The following is a 19,402-nucleotide window of genomic DNA, read 5'->3' as shown; positions in this document are numbered from 1 at the left end:
CCCTCACAGCTACACATTCTAATGAATGAGTTCGTGTGATATCGTACAAAAAGTTATGCACACTAAAACGTTTGATATTATACAAAAACTAGGAGACTTCCAACTGGTGACATCGGCTACAGAGCGACAGTTGATAACTGTTTAAGCCGCAACAGAGCTTTGTGCCGCCGACTACAGTGCTCTGCATTGTGCTCCGTCAGGTCAGCGGTAGTTGGTGGTCTAGTTACCCCAGAATAGGTGACTGTGAGCTGGGTTCAGAGCACCACGAGCTACTGGTCATTTCGGCAGAGATACGGTTAAGTTTAGGAAAAGATCATGGTTTGTATTAAAACACTCCCAAGGAACACGCTTGTTTTCACCGGGAAGCGAACTCCAATCCCTGGCTCCTGAATGTTAATGCCCACCTATCCTCCTGTAGCAGTTAATGTGGTGCACACAGCAAAAAAGCATGTAAATCATACGAATTACAGTGCTTAACTTTTTGTAGCTTTTCAAATGTATGGTTCATGAGAACAGGCTGCTCACAGTCACCTATTCTTGGATTGAAGTTTTCACAATGTTATGGTTTAAAAGATGAAATAAATAAGTTAACAGAGATAGAACGACTTTAATAGTTTTAATATTAACAGTATTTAAAGGTGCCCTGCCACACGTATTTCATTACTTTGTGGTAATGTCTTAAGTTCTACCATGGACTCTGTAACATGTTTTGTGGAAAAAATGCCTTGGTTACCTTGTTTCAAGCCATTCTAGCGTGGTATAGAAAGCCTGCAGGAAGACTCACCTCGATTTGTGCCAGTTTTCATTAATATTCAACGAGCTAAGCTGCTTGACTCTGATTGGCTAACAGCTAGCCAATGAGAGCCTGGCTATCAGCATCCTTTACCCAGCGCAACTGGGCAAGCTCATGAATAGTAATGAGCTCAGGCAATATGATGTCAGACTGACCAGCTTTTTTAATTGGCCTGATTTCTCCGCTCATCTCTTTTCAGTGGCTAGAGCTGACAGAGGAGGTAGCAGTTCATTTTCACATGCACGACATAACACAAACACATATGGCCCTAACATATTTCAAAAAATACAAGTCTGGTCCAGAAACTTAAGTATGTACAGTCTGTATGTCTTTTATTTTAAATCCTAAAACCTATTCCAGGCTTATTTAAATAAAAAAATGACATTTTGGATATTAAATAGATTTATTATTATTATTAGTGGGCACATGTTCAGTACAAATTTGACATTGTTTGTGAAAGGTTATTTTACTGTCTGAAATCCATGGTAAACTCGGTCAGAAGTAAAAAACCCAGAAGAGTCCACATTTACTAGGATTGCACTATGAATTACTCATCGTCATCATCATCATCATCATCATCATCATCATCATCATCATCGTCATCGTCATCATCGTCCTCATTCTCACCATTATCCTCCTCATCATTGTCATCATTATCTTCATCATCACTACCGTCATCTTCATCATCGTCGTCATCGTCGTCGTCATCATCATCCTCAGTGTTGACTTTGCCAGAGAGTACATCCTCGATCCAGTCCTCCAGCTCATGGGCGCTGGGCAGATCCTCCTCGTCATCCATCTCCATCCACAGGCTGTCGGCCTGCTCACAGACAAAGAGGTCAAATAACGTCAGGAGAAACTCAACACAAAACGTTCATGTCACGCCAGACAGATTGTCGTAGACTCACATCTGTAACGTTGATAACTCCAATCTGTGGCCTGAACAGGTCCACCTTGAAGGTCTTCTCCCAATAGGGGATCAGCTGATGGGGGTCAGCGAAAAAAGAAAAGATGCCATTAGACCTCACATGCAAAATGTGAGCTAAATATCTAGCTACGTTTTCTTTTTCTTTTGACGGCTCACCAGGGGAAAGTCATCAGGGTCAATCCAGATGATGCTGAGCTCAGGAAGTTGGGTGTTGTCTCTTGCGACCTCCTTCAGAATCTCCAAGAACTCAAAACCATCTGGAAGCAAATTCCCACATCAATTGATACAACACTCTGCTGCCTAAGTATTGACTACTAGACCCACTAGGAGAGAGCACATTACAACCGATTTAAATAAACATTTTCACATTTAGAGAAATATGCTTAATCCTCGAGAGTTAGTACAATTCCATCACCTTCCATCTAATTCTTGGCAAGAAATTGAATAAGCATATCTCCCAAAATGTTAATATTAACTAACTATTGCTACAGTATAAAGCCAATCAGTTTTTGTATTGATAAGTTCTGCAAATTCTCTTACATTTTGTAATTCTTTATTGGGATGTTTTCTGAACATTATTATTACATTATTAGATTTTCAACATTACATTTAAATCTTGTTTTTAAATGTTTTCATTGCTTTATATATTTTTACCATTTCAATTGTACATGTTGCATTAGTCTCAAATTGTCTTACTGTTTTATTTTTAGCTTGTTAGTCACTAACCTGTATGAAAGGTGCAAATATTAATTGAATATCAGGACACAAGAGTTACTGAGCTAGTTGCTGTATAACTAAAGTGTGTAGATTGTTCTAGTCTCATGTTTATCCCCTCCAATAAAAAATAGTGGTACAGCACATAACAGGCCCTTACCGGGGTCCTCCTCCTCTGCAAAAGCCACAATGTGGATCCCCTCAATGTCATCCTCCTGCGAAGAGGCAGGGAAATATAAATGTCACATTACTATACGTGTCAGGGAAAATTAAATATAAAGTTGGTAATGTTGTCCGCAGCCAGCCAATCACACTCACCCAGGTCTCAAACATATCTTCTGCACGCAGCTTTCTCAGAGTTGGTCTGATGGCACAGAAAACACATTGAATGTTAGAGTATGTATTTATACAATATTGGTTAAAGACACATTTGTCTGAGTAATTAGTTCAACATTGCTCTTTGTTTACCGTCTGTGTTCGGTTATGAATTCCACAAGTTCCTCTTCAGAGTGAGGCTTGCCTGGGATGGTGACTGGCTCCTCCATGAAGGGCTCATAGAAATCTACCTCATTCAACTTCAGAGTCAGCTCCTTGGCCACCTGAAGCAACAAAGACAGATGACTCAAGAATAATAATGCGTCGTTTTTTTTATTTATTTATTTATTTATTTATTTGTTACTTACAGATTTATCAAATGTGGCAAAGAACTTAATATAGGGCTGGAACTGCTCTGCGGCTTCTTTAAATGCTTCGTAGTCTGAGGATGAAAAAGTAAATATACAGTGTTATTCAATTGTATTGTGTTCATTGTGTGTACAGGGTTTTGTTGTACTCTTGTTTTCCTGGTCACACATCTGTTTTGTGCTTTCTCTGGCTGTTGTATACATGATATTTGCACATAAGGGAGTGGAAATAGCTGAACTTTCACCTCCACTTAATGCTCCCACAGTTGGTGAGATGGGATGTCGCTGCAGTAAACTACTCTAGACTCAGTTCTTCTACAGCATGTGAGATGGGAGCAGGCAGTGGCAGCTGTGTGTGCAGCAGTGGTAAAAATGGATCCGTAAATCCGTGGGGATGAGGGGGTTAAAATGCACTCAAATTATAATGAAGGGCATGTGCCACATAAAGCCCATCACAGACCCAGCTAACAAGCAAAGTAAAAAAAAAAAAAAAAAAAAGTTTACAAACATCATTCATGCCATCAGCCTGACACACTCACGCTCAGAGTCCTCGCTCTTGAAGTAACCAATGAGGCGGATGTCTTCCTCCATCCTATCAAAGGCTCTCAGCTCCAGAGCATTTCCTATCACCTCCACTGGCTCCTCCAACAGCTAGAGACATACAGACAGAGTGAGAAGTACTGGGGTAAGCTTGTAACTTTGGCAAGACTGGTGTTGATTAGTGCCAGCAGCTGGGAATCTGCTTTTAAATCAGTCTACTCACATCCAACAAGAACTCCACCAGAACGTTAGCCGAAAGCAAGCCATCAAACTCAATCACCCGATCGGCCTTGAAAACATACACACTGCCCTCCTCCTCCAGGCCTGTGATTGAAGGAAATTACATGTTATTATATACATTTACAAACTACTCCTAAAGTTATATGACTTGATTAAGGGCATATTTTAGGAATTTAGTATCAATCAGATAAATGGTATGCTGCATTCATATACTCACCCAGTTTCTTTGCCACCTTTGCATCTTTGTGGGAGTCGACCATTCCAAACCCAATGTCCTTCACCTCCATAACCTGAGCTGCAAGCTGCAGCCAAAAAAGGAGAGCACAAAGGGCTAAATGGTAAGAGCAGGGTTGTAAAGAAACATAAGATGTAAAGAAACAAGACTAACATTATTCATTTTGGGTTCTGACTTCTGAGAACAACAATCACAGTTTAGTTGAAATATTCATAGAGGCAACTTTTGTGAATAAAATAAATTAATGGGAGCTTTACTGAGGTGTTGGGTATGGTCTTAAGAAGAAAAAAAAATACCAAAGTTGGCAATATGACAGAGGTGCTCAAGCTGCCCAGGGGCCACGGAGATACTGTTACATAATCACCCTGGCTGCCTTGTTCTAAATATAACCAAAGCCACAGTATATATAATTGTTCTGGCAATTGTTCTGTGAAGTACAGTAGTTGAGAACTATGAGACTCTCCTGCCGGAAATGATCCTTACACAGATGGAAAAAGCGTATTCAAAGTATGATAAATGTGCAGTGTTCAATGCACAGTAAAAGCCTGAGGGTATGACGTTAGGAACTCTATGCAGCAATGGTTTTCATGTTGTTCATGCACATGTGTGAGCATGCAGGCTGTGCGATTCATTTCTTGCCATTAGTTGCAAGCTATTTTACTGAATGTCAGTTGGTGGAAATAACATGCCAACAAACGTAGCAATGCACCAACAATGGTAGTGAAGAAGAAAATTGCTTGTCAGCAAACATGAATTTAAAAAATGCTATTTTTTTGTGTTTACAAGAAAACTCCACAGGGCACCTTTAAGTTATTTTCCATCAACTTCAAAAAGGAAGTAAACTGATCTCAAACGGTTTGTAAGGCTGCAAAACCATCTGCAAATATGTCAAATACTATCAGCTTTGATAAGTTAATCTTCGTACATGGATACTGCACCTGGGTGCCTGACTCTTTAGTAGCATGGCCCACCTGTGCTGTTTCAAATAAGTGAAGCTAATATCAGGACTGCACTGATATGGACTGGGCTCAGATTACCTCTGACAGATCAGAGAGCAAATGCCATGTGTAACATGAGACAGGGCACAGTGTGCACTGTTTCCTACTGTATGGGATTCAAACAAAGAGATTTATTTAATCTATCAACTAGATTTGTATTTAGCTGAGCCTGAATACAAAATAACTTATAGCTGTCTTTTACTGTTGCTTTGAACATCAGAGTCCACCAAAACACTACAATAAAGGAGAAGGTAGCTGTGCCTTCACATGTATTGCTCTAAAACATAATACACATGAGTTTATTTCTGCCAAAAGAGGAGAGCCACAGGCAAATTCGGAGTGACATATTTCTAAGGGATAGAAGCACACATTGATTTAAGGCGATAGAGGACACCTTAAGTGACAGCACTGCATCTTACTGGACTCATAGAGTACAAACATATACGCATTGACCTTGACGAAACTCGTCAACACATACAAACATTAAGATGGAGTATATCTAACCAGTTGGCACTCTGATTATTTGAGCACTAATGTGGAGTTATTATACTCTAAATCTTTTAAATGGGTCTGGTTAATTTGACTATTAGTGTCCTTTCCCACTGGCACCAAAACAAACTGTCCTTTCAATTACGTTTATGTCCTTGTATATGTATGTATCTCCTGTAGCAACAACTTTCCAACCATCCTGTTCCTCTACCTGCTTTTCCTCTTCTTAATACTTTACCTCCAACACCAACTCAGTCATCTGGTGTCGTTTTTGCAGCTCCTTGCTGTCTGGTATGGGCCCATGATAGAACATGCACACCATGCTGTGTTTCTTCAAGGCTTTCTTGTAGTTCCTGTCATTGATGTCTAGGACACGGTCTTTTCCGTCATACTGTGGGAACTCCAGGCCCTTCGCAGCCGGGGCCAGAGGCACAAGGCTCAGGCAAGGGAGCAGGAACAGGCACAGGGAGAGCATGGTCCAGAGCTACCACACACCCCCGAAAGTTAAAGTTTGGTTTTAGTCTGACAGTATAAAGCTGCACAATCTAAAAGGTCACCTTAGCCCCGTAGAAGGGTAGGAAAATTTAGGAAATGCTTCAGAAAATGTTGGGAGGTAAAAGTTGGTCCGTCAGTGGCAGTTCTCAAGCATCTCAAGCGGTTCAGAGAAATCCAACTTCTGCAAGCATCCTCAAGAACTAGCAACTGTTTCTCCCTCTGTGATCACTACTACACGCCTTCTCTCTGCAGACACAAAGGCAAAAGAGGAGTACTGCCAGGCCTGAGAGATACCAGGGGGGTGGATACCATACATAGCAGCGCTCGTCTGCCACTACTTGTGCAGGACAGGCCCATTTTTAGGAGCCCAGTTGTTTGAATGCTAAAAATAAAGCGGCAAGTGAGAAAGAGAGATAGCAAGGGGGGTTAATAGTGAGTACATTTCTTGCTCCCTGTGAGAGAGTCCGTGATGTAGTGGAGAGAGTTGAGCCCCAGAGATTTGGTGGGTTCAGTTATTTTGAGGTGTTTAAGTCTGTGAGGATGTTTGATTTGGTGAGTACAAAATGGTGGTGTATTTTAAGTGACAGCTTATGAGACAATCTGCCAACAGGTGTGCAAAGGGCAAATCAAATAATCTGCAGATGTGGTCTCATGATTTTAGCACGTGCAATGTCTGACTATAAAGTGAACATATTGTTTGATTTGTTCGATTGTCAGAATGCAATGTGCCTTCTTGATTTCTCAACATTTTTTCCCATTTTGCTCTTCACAAGCCTACACATTGACTCAGAGATATTCCTCATGAACTTTATATTTAATCTTCACATTCAATGATATTACACTATTGACAAATTCACAGCAGCTGCACCATGGATGTACAGCTGCACCTCTATTTTTGCCTCCCTCTTTAGTCTTCTTCATCTCCACTTTCAAGTACAATAGTTTTCTAGCTGCTTGGGAAGGAGCCTCTTCTGCCCTCTGCAGGTAGAAACCAAGTATGCTCTGATGACTAATGAGAGTTACAGCGCAGCTTGTGGAGGATGGTCTGGCAAAGCAAGACTAGAGTTACAGTAACACCACTCCTAAAAGTTTAAGATGTGCTAATGGTTCCAGGGTGTGCAGGGGATATATGAAAGAATCATGGAGTAGCTCAGCTTTTGGATAATAATACAACACACAAATAGGATTATAATTGGTGTGAGGTTGAATTTTAATATATTTATTGTCAATAGCCCTTTTTCACAGTAGGCGTGTTGACTTGTAATAGCATGAAAATCAGCAGTTTTTTACTAATACCATTAACAATGGCTTTGTTCTATTAAGGTGCCCCAAAAAGTAATGTCAGTGGAATGGAATTCAGCCATTTTTTATTTCATTATTTCAGGGTCACTATAATTTGTATTCATTTATAATTGTAATGAAATTCAATTTTATATAATGAACAGTGTCAAGTAACATTCTCTTTAAAATTAGGGTATGGGTACTTGATCTGACAGAGCCATGGCAAAAAGGTTGGGAACCTCTGCCCTCATGCCTTATTGATGCTGATGGATGAAAGATCGAGGTCTAAACTGCTGAACCACACGTTACATACACAATATTGATTAGATTTTATTATTATGGTTACAAATTTGACCAGCATGAAAAGCATTCACTGAAAAAAAAAAAGATATTGACTTGTGGAAATCTTTTATAGTTATGCTGATGCTGCTTCTGCTGATAATAATGATCTGCTGCGAATTAAATGTCTTTGCTTGCATTATACAGCTGCAAAGTTGTGGACGACATCACCCTGTTGTATCTGGGCAGTCCAGTCCTCCTTGATGTATTGGTGGTAGGGGTCATTAGAGTGCTCTCTCCTCTTGGATTTGACTGTGCTCACCAGTATAGCCACAAGAATGAAGGCAAACATGCCAATCATCACCGCCAGATACCAGATGACGTTCCTGAAGTTCTCCTCAGCCAGGGTCTTGTCCAAAGCGTTGGCTGCAGCTGTCATGTTATGCCTCCAGTTGTCCAGGTAATGACCCAAAGCACTGGTCAAGGACCCCTCCAGGTGAAGGGTCAGGTTGGACCAATCAGGTGCACTCATCTAGTTGGAGGAAAAAACAAAGGATGATTTGCTGCAATGTCCAGAAAGTTTAAGACAATTTCCACTTGTCTATGAAATAAATTAAGTGCATAGTATCCAAATTCCAAACTTAGACTTGTGCAAACTCAATTTAAGCACAAAAGAGAGAGAGAGAGAGAGAGAGAGAGAGAGAGAGAGAGAGAGAGATAGAAAGTAGATTTTGGAGTAAATAATTAATGTGCACATTTCACTGGAAAAAGACATAAATCCTCTGAAAGTATTTTTCTACACAACAAGATAGTCATAACTAAATAAGCAACAATTAGATTTAACGTTAAAGGTGCAATATGTAATATTGTATGTAATACTGGCAGCTAGCGGTTAAAATAGTTACTGCACTACCAATTCAAAATACTGGAGAGTCGTCTCCCCCCCTCCCTCGTGCCCAGACTCGAAGTTCACGGAGGTTGCCAGGCTGAGACCACAGCATTCACAACAATGTTGCTAGACGCTTTTCTCACATAGCCAGACATTACTCCACAGCACAGCCGAGTAGCTAACGGTAGATTCTGGCTATTTTGACAGTCATAAAAGCCCGTGCTCACGCGGAGCTCTGTAACCAACTGACAGACACACTTTTTCGGCTTAAAATGACAGTATGAACCGCTAAAAACACAACAACCTCACCGTCCTCTCCACACGCCAGTCAGGCACACTTCCTCAGCTTAGAATTACAATACGAAACGCTAAAAATACCACTACCTTGCCGACGGAACACACTTCATTGGCTTAGAATTACGGCAACAATCACTAAACACACTGCAAACTCAAAGTCCTCTCTTTCCAATTTACAGCCCCCCTCTCGTGGTTTAAAATAACTCACCGTTGTCGGCTGCAGCCGCTGAACTACACGTTGTAAACAGCCATGGGCTGCTTGCCTGGTCCTCCCGGTAACGTTAGCTAGCAGTTAGCATGGCGGCGTTAGCCAGGACCAGTCGGGATCACTTTACTGGCTATGTCTCAATTGTTTTTGCGAGTAACCAACTCGGTTACTCTAGCTATATAATTCAATGTGAGTACACAAATGTTGAAATGACAAAAAATGCCCATCCCTAGTAGCTGTGATAAATTAGCCTGAAGCTAATGCTTACCTGTTCAGGAGAAAATAAGCCAACTCTGCGTCCTTTTGGGCTCTAAGCTGTCTCCATCTTTCAAATACATCTCCAATATTTACCAGGGGGTTGTTACGTCTCTGGTCACGCAACTGTTAGAAACATGCTGTTTTCTTTTTTTATGTCATGTAGAATCAATCTCCGTTGATCCTGTTTGTTTGTTTGCTGCTTTCATGGCTGTACTACCGTTACAGCTGTAGCGTGCTGGGTTTACGTTTTTACAGGTATATCTGGCAACCCAGCCTGCCTGTCAAACTGGGCCGTTGATAACAACACACAGATCAAAACATAAACATAAATTCCGTCACGGAATGTAAATTTCAAAAAGAAAAAATACTGACATTAGCATTGTTGTCAGAAAAGATAGTATTTCATTTTAACATGTTTCCTAAATATCTGATGAGGCATTGGTGTCAATTTTGGATTTATTACAGTACAAATATTACATATTGGACCTTTAAGAAAAAAAACATTCTTAGGAGTTATTTAGTTATTTCTAAGAGTTTAACAATAATGTATAGGTTAGTCTTTAAAGCAGAAAGCAAATAGTAATAGAGCTCTAAAAAGCCAAATCATTAGGGCCCAAACTGATATTGAATTGCTTCAGTCATTTATGCGCAATTCTACAGTAAATCATTTAAATAACATGAGAAACAGGTTTAGCAGCTTGAATTTCATTTTATCATTTAACTAAACAGAAATGAAGAATATACTGTACCAACCGTCTGCCAGTTTTTCAAAGCCCGCATAATGAAATTGGTCACCTTGGGGTGAAAACAGAACAGAATAGCGAATTACTGACAGAGAGCCAGCCTGCAACAGTAAGAAGCAAAGTAATTAGCTCACAGGAACAAAGTCAACCACTGCTCATTCTTTGTTTACTTTTTTAATCTTTTCTCCCTGGCTAACAGTGGGTTTAGAGGTGTGTGTGTGTGTGTGTGTGTGTGTGTGTGTGTGTGTGTGTGTGTGTGTGTGTGTGTGTGTGTGTGTGTGTGTGTGTGTGTGTGTGTGTGTGTGTGTGTGTGTGTGTGTGTGTGTGGCGGGGGGAAAGATAGTGGGGCATGACCTTAAAAATGTTAGGCTTACAAAAAGTTAATGTAGCTGATAAAGAAAATTGAGTGCTGGAAGTCATTATAACCTGACACACACACACACACACACACACACACACACACACACACACATAAATATGCATTATTATCCATATCCAGCAACAAATGCAGGGCAGGACATTGAATAATTAAAGATTGACCTGACCAGTGTGTTAATCTGCCTGTAATTCCTCATCTGCCCACACAGAGTGCAAGAGGACAGTTATTGCTACTCTGTAGTAATTTTACTGAAGCTCTCCCTAGATGGCAGCAAAATGCAACATATTTTAGAGTCATAGTCACATGCACTTAAAAAATTGTATCAGAGAAATTAGTCAATGATTGCTTCATTATCAAATTATCAATTTAAGATTGTTTGTCTCCCTGTTCTATAAAAAAAGCAAATGTGTGCTATTTGGTTAAGTAAGGAATTGAAATGGGGTTTTCATTTGAGGTCAATTGAAATGATGTAGCGGTGTCAGTCACAACGCAGCACCGTTAAGTCATCAAAGATCCATTGTCTTGCTCAAGGACACTTCAGCATGGTATCTGCTGACAATAATGCTTGATACTTGATCCTGTGTTTGAAGGGCTGGTGTTTCATTCCCTGGAGTGTTTCTCTCTGCTGGAGCAGATGACTCCCACCACCTCTGATCAGTCCCAGATCATGTTTGTTTGTCCAGTGCCAGCGGGCGGCTCTGTAAAGTGAAACAAGAGAAAAATGGAACAGTATGCACAAAGAAACAGATGCACATACATACATATAAAGTCGAGCTGAAAATGAGCTTGGGACTGGTAAATTCACAACCTAAAGGAGTTGTGATGACGAAAGGGGTGAAACGTTAACAGCAAGACCCTAATTGGATGTGTGTGCATGTCTTGCAAATGTTTGAACTGTTCTATGCAAAAGAAAGTTTTGTAAGATAAAAAAGGGAATGTTAGTACATTGCAAATGCAAGACTCTCCTAATGCAAACCTTAGTATAAGGTGTCTTACGGAAATGAAAATTTGCATGTGCAAATATCAGGGCCTTTCCGTGTGGAGCTGGGTTATTGAGTTATTGTTTCCTCCCGGTGCCCTGATTTCCTCCCACCACCACTGTTTGTCAGGTTAGTGCTCCTGTCAATGCCCCTTGACCAAAAGGCTCTGGCAAAAAAGACTGGTGTTGGTCGCCGGGCGCCTGTGGTTGCCCCCTGCTCCTATAAAGGCCTATAGGATGGGTTAAATATGACTGATTTAATTATGTTTAATAATTAGTTATGTATAAAGTACAATCAGTCAGAGCAGTAGCAGACACATATTTTACAATGATAAAAGTAGAAATACCCTCATATATGCAATTAATGCAACATATTTAAATGTTGAGGGTAAAATTCCAGCTTTAAAGAATTATTCTGTAAAAAGTTTTTTATAACTTTCTAGTAAGGCACCCTTTAAAGGTCAGTAGGTAAGCCTTATAACACTAACTTTCTGTCATATTTGCTGAAACTGATCCTATGTTCGAGTAGAACTACATGAAGCAGGTAATCATAACCAATCAGGGCTAGGGGGGGTGTCTAACTGAGTGTCAATTACTGCTCATGCACACACATTCATTCTCCCTTGTGGGGGGGAGGGGCTCAGGAGACCGTTTTGGGCTTTAGCGGAAAGGGGGGAGGGACTGAGAAGTTGTTGATCACAATCCTACCTACGGCACCTTTAAAGGAAGGTATTTCCTAAGGTATATCCTAAGGCTTGTTTGTTTTTACAACCTGGCCCCCAAAAGTGGTTTTTAATAATGGATCATAACTGATAACCTGACTCCGCCAGATGGATTGCTTTGCGTTTGCTTGGCATATCCATCTGGGAACTTTCCGTTGGAGAACTTTTGGGAAGGGGCGAAGATACTGGTTAGCTGATTGGATAAATCATCTGTCTATCATCTGTCGATAGACGGGCCAAATCAACCAATCTGATCAAACTCTTGCCGAAACCAGTCGGGAGAAGAGCAAAAACATCTTTTCCTCCGAGAAAAGCCTCCAGTGCCGTTTTTTGCTCTTCTTTCAATGAAGGAATACTTTCTAATTTGGATAAAACTTGCGCGATAGCTACGCTCATCTCATCCACGGAAGCTGCCATGTTGTTTAGACTAACAAACGCTTCTCGTTGCGTCACACCTAAACCCGCCTCAAAACCAACACTGATTGGTCGGTCGTAACGGCTCCAAATTTTCTCTATCTCAAGATGCCAGACTGATCTGCGAGTGGAAAACTGGAGCTCGCGAGATCAGGACTGTCTCATAAGGCTACATAACTGATAAAAGCATTAGTTAACTATCAATAAAATAGTAAATTACAACTTATAAACTCTTTATAAAGGGTACCTTATTATCTTACCGGACAATACTTCAAAGCTGGATTAATTTTACCATCAACATACAAGAATTTAGAAAAATACATATATTTAGTTTATATAATTATGATACACATTATTCTGTTTAGATTACACTGTTCCAACTGGCTGTCCAGTGCTTAAAACTTCATAATTATGTTTGCAGATAATGTCATTTGTATATTTCTAGTTTTCTGTCAAATTAACTAGAAACTACAGACACAATTTAATAAATATAAGGATGTAGAATGTATAATACCAGCATTGTAAGTATATGCAGATACTTGATAAAGTACACCGAACATGTACAGCTCTTCCTGGTTGTAAACAAGTTAAGGACAGCAAAACTATGACGTAACTAACCTAAGGGCACCTGACATCATTCATCATCACAAGCCTGGCTGAATTAAACATCAGTGGTCAGAGACAGACCAGAACAGCAACGGAAACCCCCCAAGGCAAAGAGAGGGCAGTGCCACTGGAGCCAGTGAATCATAAACCCCCTGATAGGCTTGAATGTTACATAAACTCTGAAATGCAGATTCACACATATTGACCAGATATACTGTGCATACTTATTTACGCACACATAGGCAGGAACATGCTCATACGTAGTGTGTTTTTGTTACCTCATATGTTAAGTGTGTGTATGTGTGTGCTCGTGGTCATTTGGGTTATGTCATTCATAAAGCGTAAACACAACCAGTGAGTCACAGGAGTCAGGATACATGCTTATATAAACGAGTGAAAATAAAAATGATCATTGGTTGAAAGTTAGAATGAGACTTGTCCTGTTTCATCACATTCATTTGTTTCAGTACAGTCTGGGGTGTCTGGTAAGCCTGTACAATTTGTACATTTTGCATAGCTGAAGTGTTAAAAACAATGACATAATACAGGTGCAGTTTAGCATTATTGTACATACATTAGGCTACTTTCAATACTGGGAAAATACCATGTTTCTATGGTACATAACAACATGACATTGCGTCATCCAAGAAAATGCAAAACATTGTAGAAGGAGAATTCAGGTCCTGGAGGAGTTACCCAAGACAATAGGAAGAATGGAAATATTACTTGCTTTTTATTTTTCTAAAGCTGTGGCAATGAGTTCATAGTCCCATGTTATTAAGTGACCATGTGGGAAATGTCAGATCAGGATCAGTTTTCCTCATGCATTATGACTTGCAAGAATTAAATCTGTTGATAAAGTTTGCTTCATCACTTAATAATAATGTAAGCTACTGTTTTTTCTGCATCACATCAATAAGTCACTTTTTTTTTGAAGATCTTTATCAGAAGTTCACACTTAATATGTCTCTAGTCAAGAAACCATAAGGCCTTCTTATTGTTAAACAGTTATATTGTACATGTTTGTTAAGGTTATTGTGTGTTTCCTTGTAAGTGTTACTTAAATCATATTCTGACTCTGAAGAATGTTGTTGACATCAGCCAGTTTGGCCCAGACGAGAAAAGGCCTCAGCGGTGTATGCTTCATTGATTCTCATTTATAATGTCACAGCACTAGACACTATTCTTTTCGCTGTTATTAACAAGGGAGGGAAATGTATGGGGTTTCCATTTGCCATTGAAGCCCAATTCCATGGATTAAGGCCAGAATACCAGGCATGCCATCATAGTTTAGTCAGGGCTTTGCATAGGGAATGACTGGAATGCATTACTGGCAAAGTAATTAGGACATTACTACTTTTAATGTAGTTACAGTGAATAACAAAAGAAGAGCAAAAAAATGAGTTCATTGTGGTGGGAAATCAAACAAAAAAGCTAAGTAGGGTTACATATTAATTGGCTGGTTTTCACGTGCTCGGCCATGACCGGCGACCACAGGTCAGTCTGACATATGCCGATTTCATGCCGGTCAATGCTACAATTAACTGACAACATAAGTTATAGGAGTTACAGTTCTCAAGGACGCACACACACACGGACGCAAGAGCACAGTCTCTTTTTCCTTTCTCTCAACTTTTTGAATTAACCTGCAACATGTCAGCTGTTTGGAAATTCTTCAAGGTGTGTGCAGAAGATAACAAGTTTGCAATAAGCAACACCTGCAAGGAAAAAGTAGGGTGTGGAGGGACAACACCAAAAACCAAAATCTAAATTTTTTAGTTGGATATTGGATGTGAAAATAAGGAAATGGTTCTAACATTGCACTTTAGATGTGTGTGAATTTCCCACACCAGGGGTACTTTATATAGTTCTATTTTATAGTAATCCATTATCTGTTCAAAACATGTTCTATGTTCTGTGCAAAAGGTTCTATTAAAGAAAAGATAGAAAAGAAATATTTGTGTGTGCTGTAGAGTGGTTAGAAAAAATGAAATCGGAATCGGCTAAAATTGGTATCGGCTGGCCTAACTCAAAGAAAATTGGAATCAGCTTAGAAAGTTGTAATCGGTGCATCTCTAATACTGAGTGGATTATACTGGAGGGAAGGATGGGACATTTGCATTGTTCTATGAGATAAGTCAACAGGCCTGGCATCCAATTGTCCACCCCTGTACTGCCTAACTGCCACTTATCCCTTGTGAGCCAGCTATTAGCCTACATGAATGGTATTGCCTCTCTGTTGTCACAGACATATGGGGTTCAAGGCATTCTGACAAGGCAAAGTTGTCACATCCTCCCCATCTTGACAAGATGCAATGTGCACTCCCCTGGATGCAGCTGCTGGATCACAGAAGAGTGCATCACCACTGTAACACGTAGGCCTGACACAAATACAAAAGTGAAAGCACAAACATTAAGAAAACAGTTCAAATTAAGAAATTATACAAATAGGCTACCCAGACATAACATGCAAGCATTGATATAACTGATACCTTAGTAATATAGTTTTAAATGCAGCTACCTCTGTGTTATCTGTATATTTATTATTTTAATGGGGGGGGGGGGTTACTCCCCAGTCCATTGTACAACCACCACCTTCAAAAGAGAATAGGGTTAGGGTTACATTTTATTTCTTTGGATGGGGGTGGATGAAGTTTCCTAGGGGGAAAAAAAAGGTCTTCAGATCCTACTGGGGAACCAGGCAACAGGTAGAAGGCCAAAGTCTGTAAACCATCGCATTGCAAGTGTATTCCTGTGGCGCTGCACAGTGGCAACTAGCATCGCAGTAGTTACCCTGGATGTCATATAATTACATTTGCAGATGATACTGCTGTGATCAGTTTATTGGAGCGAGATGAAAGTGAACATGGTCCAGTGTTGCAGGAATTTGCTGACTGGTGTTGCAGTTGAATACGTCCAAGACCAAAGAATTGGTCTTTGATTTTAGACATGGGGCTCCCTCACCCACTCCGACTCTGATAAGAGGAGAAGAGATAGAGATGGTGACGGAGTGCAAATACCTCAGTCTTATTATTGATCATAAATTATCCTGGGATCAGTGTGCTGATGCCGTTTTTAAAAAGGGCCAACAACGTTTGTATTTTCTTAGGAAACGTAACGACTCTTTTTTACAAGTCCTTTATCGAGAGTATTCTTTCCTACTGTATTGTATGCTGATATGGACATTCAAAAATTACCCATAGGAACAAATTGGGGAAGATTGTTAAAACCTGTGGAAAAATCATTTGGTGGTCAACAGTTAGACCTGTACCAACTATATCTGAGCAGATTGGCACAGAAGGCGGACAAGGTTTGTCTGCATACAACCCATCCACTTTTCAGTGGAGTTCAAGCCGCTCCCTTCTAGTCAAACACCCCAAGGCTGTAGTTGTCAAACAGATCTACAGAGATGGAACACATCCTGCTGGAGGCAAGGGCACAGCCCTAGCCCCGCCCCTAAAAACACAAACCCAAATCGTCCATACGTCCTGGGACTGGAGGAGGCTTATGAGTTTCAGTGGAACTATTGCAGCTGGGAGATCTAAGCTTCTCCCTCTCAGTCGTCAAATCATGGGGCGTTTTTTTTTGTGCTTTTTCATTACAAGGTGGTTTCATGTGGTACCTGCTTCGTTTGATCCAGGCCATATCTGAGGGGCCCTTTTTTTGTGTCTGCCGGGCCCTTCGCAGCAGATAATTTGTCTGGCCATTCAATCCTCTGTGTGACCTGCCTGTTCGTATCAGATTGGTTTGAGATGGTACTTTTGAATGTTTAATCGAACACATTTTGTCAGCTCTCTTTGAGGCCCCCAGGGGCCAAATGCAGCAGTGGGGTTCTGGCAGACATCCTTATCTGCATATGAGAGGTCATCCCCTGGATGTCCCTGTGCTCAAATGTTGGTACTCTTTTTGTTTGATCAAAAGGCTCTGGGCTGCCGGACTATGGGGCGAGACACCTCGGTACCACGTCTCTGGCAGGTGCTCCATCTTAATTCTGAGGAGCAACTACACCAACAGACTCAAAGGCAGGAAGACATGGAGAATGCTATGAGGCCATACTGGATGAGTGTACACAAAGTGGGCCTGCACAGGCATGTGTGTAGACTCAGGCAACCAAACCTACTGTAAACAATTTTAATGTCCTGAGTTGAACCTCTCAGGCAGTCCTAAATCCTGCCAGGATTGATAGAATTTAACTCCGACCATCTTTATCCTAAGACATTTGATTACTATAACTTGTTGGAAGAAGTACACAGGATGTCAGTAAAGCACTGTCTTTAGAGGATCAGTTCAGGGCATGAATTACATTTTTAATACATCCCCTGCGAAAAGATTACCACCCTTAAAGATCCCAAACAGCAATAATAAGAAGACATAACATAGGGAGAAGGCTGAGTCACTGCGATCACTGACACAGATTACCAATAGGATGCAAATAAAGACTAAGCAGGTTATGTTAAGGGTTAAGGTGTTTTAATGGGGAAAGTCCTGCTCAGTATGCCTTTAGGAAAACAAATGCCATTTTATCTATAGAGTTCATCTGACACTGATATGTTGTTATGCTACAGACAGTTGTATATTCTAAGGTGTGTAACTTTACGTATGCATGTTACACATAGCTATTGACAGATTGTAAAGGATACAGCCTAATTAATCCCATCTAATAATATCATCATTCCAACGCCGTGAGGCTATTTGGAGCAGTTGTTTCAGGCTATTGTTCGTGTTTTCACTCTCCAAAATAGACAATGAACAAAGCATGGCCTGGATGCCAGTACTTTTCCACAAGGACAATATTATTACTTCCCTCTAGTAAAGAGGGAGGGTGTGAGTTGGATGGGGGCTAGTGGAGGAGTATGCAAAGCATGTAAGAGAAATGGAATGACAAGTGAAAAAGAAAATTCAAACTAGTTTGAAGTACAGCGCTGTCAAACTCGAGGTGTGTGTTGTATCTTACAGCGGCGATGTAAAATAACACCAACAGAAGAGAGCTGAGGTCCTGGCCTGCAGCTTTAATACTATCAGAGAGGAAACACAAGGACATGTTATTGTGCACAGGCAGACTATCAATTAGATGAGTGCTATTACATGAGATCTATCCACCTCCACTACTTAAATAAACAGTGGTGGAAGAAGTATTCAGGACATTTAAATGTAGTTTGACACCTTTGCCTTTTACTTAAATTTCTCAACAACTATTTTGATTGATGTGAAATTTGGTGCAGATATCCATGGTGCCCAGAACATGAACACTAGTGACTTAGGTGCTTACCTGACTTCCTTTAGCAACACCAGGTCAAAGTTTTCACTTATGTGTGAAATATTTCAACATCTCCTTGATGGATAGGCACGAGCTGTTATCTGACGTATACGTTCCCCAGAGGATGTATCATATTAACTTTTGTGATACGTTGACTTTCCCAGCACCAGCAGCAGCTTCACATTTGTGGTTTTGAGTGAAATATTTCAACAACTATCAGATTGATTGCCATGAAATGTTGACATTCATGTTCCCCTCAGAATCATTGTTCTCACTTTGATGATACCCTGACTTTGCCTCCAGCCCTATCATTAAGTCAAATGTATTATTTGTCCAATAATTTGGTTTATGACCAAATACCTTAAACACAAACAACATCCTCAATCTGTAGTTTACATTTAGTGATAGTTAGCTTTACATTTAAACACGTACGTGTGCTTTCAACCTCAGAAAATAAAAGCACTAATGCAATATTCGCAATAACATTCAAGGGACTAAGAAGGCATTTTCTGATCAGCTCAGAAACAACATAGTGAGACATTTAATCTTCAATAATTTTCCATGGATCATGCCTGAAAGGTGTAAAGGAGTGTAGCTTTCTTTTAGCTGAGGTGAATTGAGGTCATCCTTACACATGTTGAAACATAGCCATTCATGATTGAGTGAATGATGCACAAACAATAATCACATCTTCCTGCACAGGTCAGTATTACACTATTATAAGAGAATGTGCTCTTCCTGCTGAAGGTAAGGTTTTAGGTGATACTAAAAGAAAATCTTCCATTGAACAAATAAATAGTTATTTATTCACCTGCCTTGCAAAGCACCTGCTGTCAGGAAAAGTAGGTCATATTCTCAATTTGTTCCTGACTCCTACCCACCCACCGCTTTGAAGTGTGCGTGCTACATCTTGACTTGTTGCAATGGGTAGTCATAGGACATCAGTGATAGGACAGTTCATGGTCTCTAAATGCC

At 40.3% G+C, this 19,402-nt stretch overlaps 2 protein-coding genes across 4 annotated transcripts; both read right to left on the bottom strand.

Moving 5' to 3' along the window:
• Positions 1–1,182: 1,182 nt before the first annotated feature.
• On the bottom strand, positions 1,183–6,416 carry casq2 (calsequestrin 2). Its single transcript, XM_028591528.1, has 11 exons — positions 5,859–6,416; positions 4,116–4,200; positions 3,882–3,982; positions 3,658–3,769; positions 3,119–3,192; positions 2,904–3,034; positions 2,754–2,799; positions 2,596–2,650; positions 1,878–1,978; positions 1,702–1,776; positions 1,183–1,613 (listed from the first exon to the last, which is right to left on the bottom strand). Exons 1-11 carry the CDS (start codon positions 6,093–6,095, stop codon positions 1,341–1,343), a joined length of 1,290 nt encoding a protein of 429 aa, XP_028447329.1. The 5' UTR covers positions 6,096–6,416; the 3' UTR covers positions 1,183–1,340.
• A 1,290-nt stretch (positions 6,417–7,706) lies between these two features.
• On the bottom strand, positions 7,707–9,104 carry LOC114564572 (potassium voltage-gated channel subfamily E member 2). 3 transcript variants are annotated; one of them, XM_028591981.1, is made up of 2 exons: positions 9,070–9,104; positions 7,707–8,207 (listed from the first exon to the last, which is right to left on the bottom strand). In XM_028591981.1, exon 2 carries the CDS (start codon positions 8,205–8,207, stop codon positions 7,875–7,877), a length of 333 nt encoding a protein of 110 aa, XP_028447782.1. In that variant the 5' UTR covers positions 9,070–9,104; the 3' UTR covers positions 7,707–7,874. The 3 variants fall into 3 exon arrangements, with proteins under 3 accessions (XP_028447782.1, XP_028447783.1, XP_028447785.1); XM_028591982.1 differs by lacking the exon at positions 9,070–9,104 and adding an exon at positions 8,874–8,901; XM_028591984.1 differs by lacking the exon at positions 9,070–9,104 and adding an exon at positions 8,589–8,605.
• Between the last annotated feature and the right edge of the window lie 10,298 nt (positions 9,105–19,402).

This window comes from Perca flavescens, chromosome 11, assembly GCF_004354835.1.
Source record: "Perca flavescens isolate YP-PL-M2 chromosome 11, PFLA_1.0, whole genome shotgun sequence".
Taxonomy (NCBI): domain Eukaryota; kingdom Metazoa; phylum Chordata; class Actinopteri; order Perciformes; family Percidae; genus Perca; species Perca flavescens.
Note: the sequence above shows the minus strand (reverse complement) of the source record. Positions and strands in the feature narration are given on the sequence as shown.

What these genes read in the sequence shown, in the direction of transcription:
- casq2 (XM_028591528.1), bottom strand. Translation starts at nt 6,095, where the DNA reads ATGCTCTCCCTGTGCCTGTTCCTGCTCCCTTGCCTGAGCCTTGTGCCT. An exon ending in TTCATAACCGAACACAGACG is followed by an intron (nt 2,800 to 2,903) that starts GTAAACAAAGAG and finishes CTGTGCCATCAG; the next exon opens with ACCAACTCTGAGAAAGCTGC. An exon ending in AAGATATGTTTGAGACCTGG is followed by an intron (nt 2,651 to 2,753) that starts GTGAGTGTGATT and finishes GCCTCTTCGCAG; the next exon opens with GAGGATGACATTGAGGGGAT.
- LOC114564572 (XM_028591981.1), bottom strand. Translation starts at nt 8,207, where the DNA reads ATGAGTGCACCTGATTGGTCCAACCTGACCCTTCACCTGGAGGGGTCC.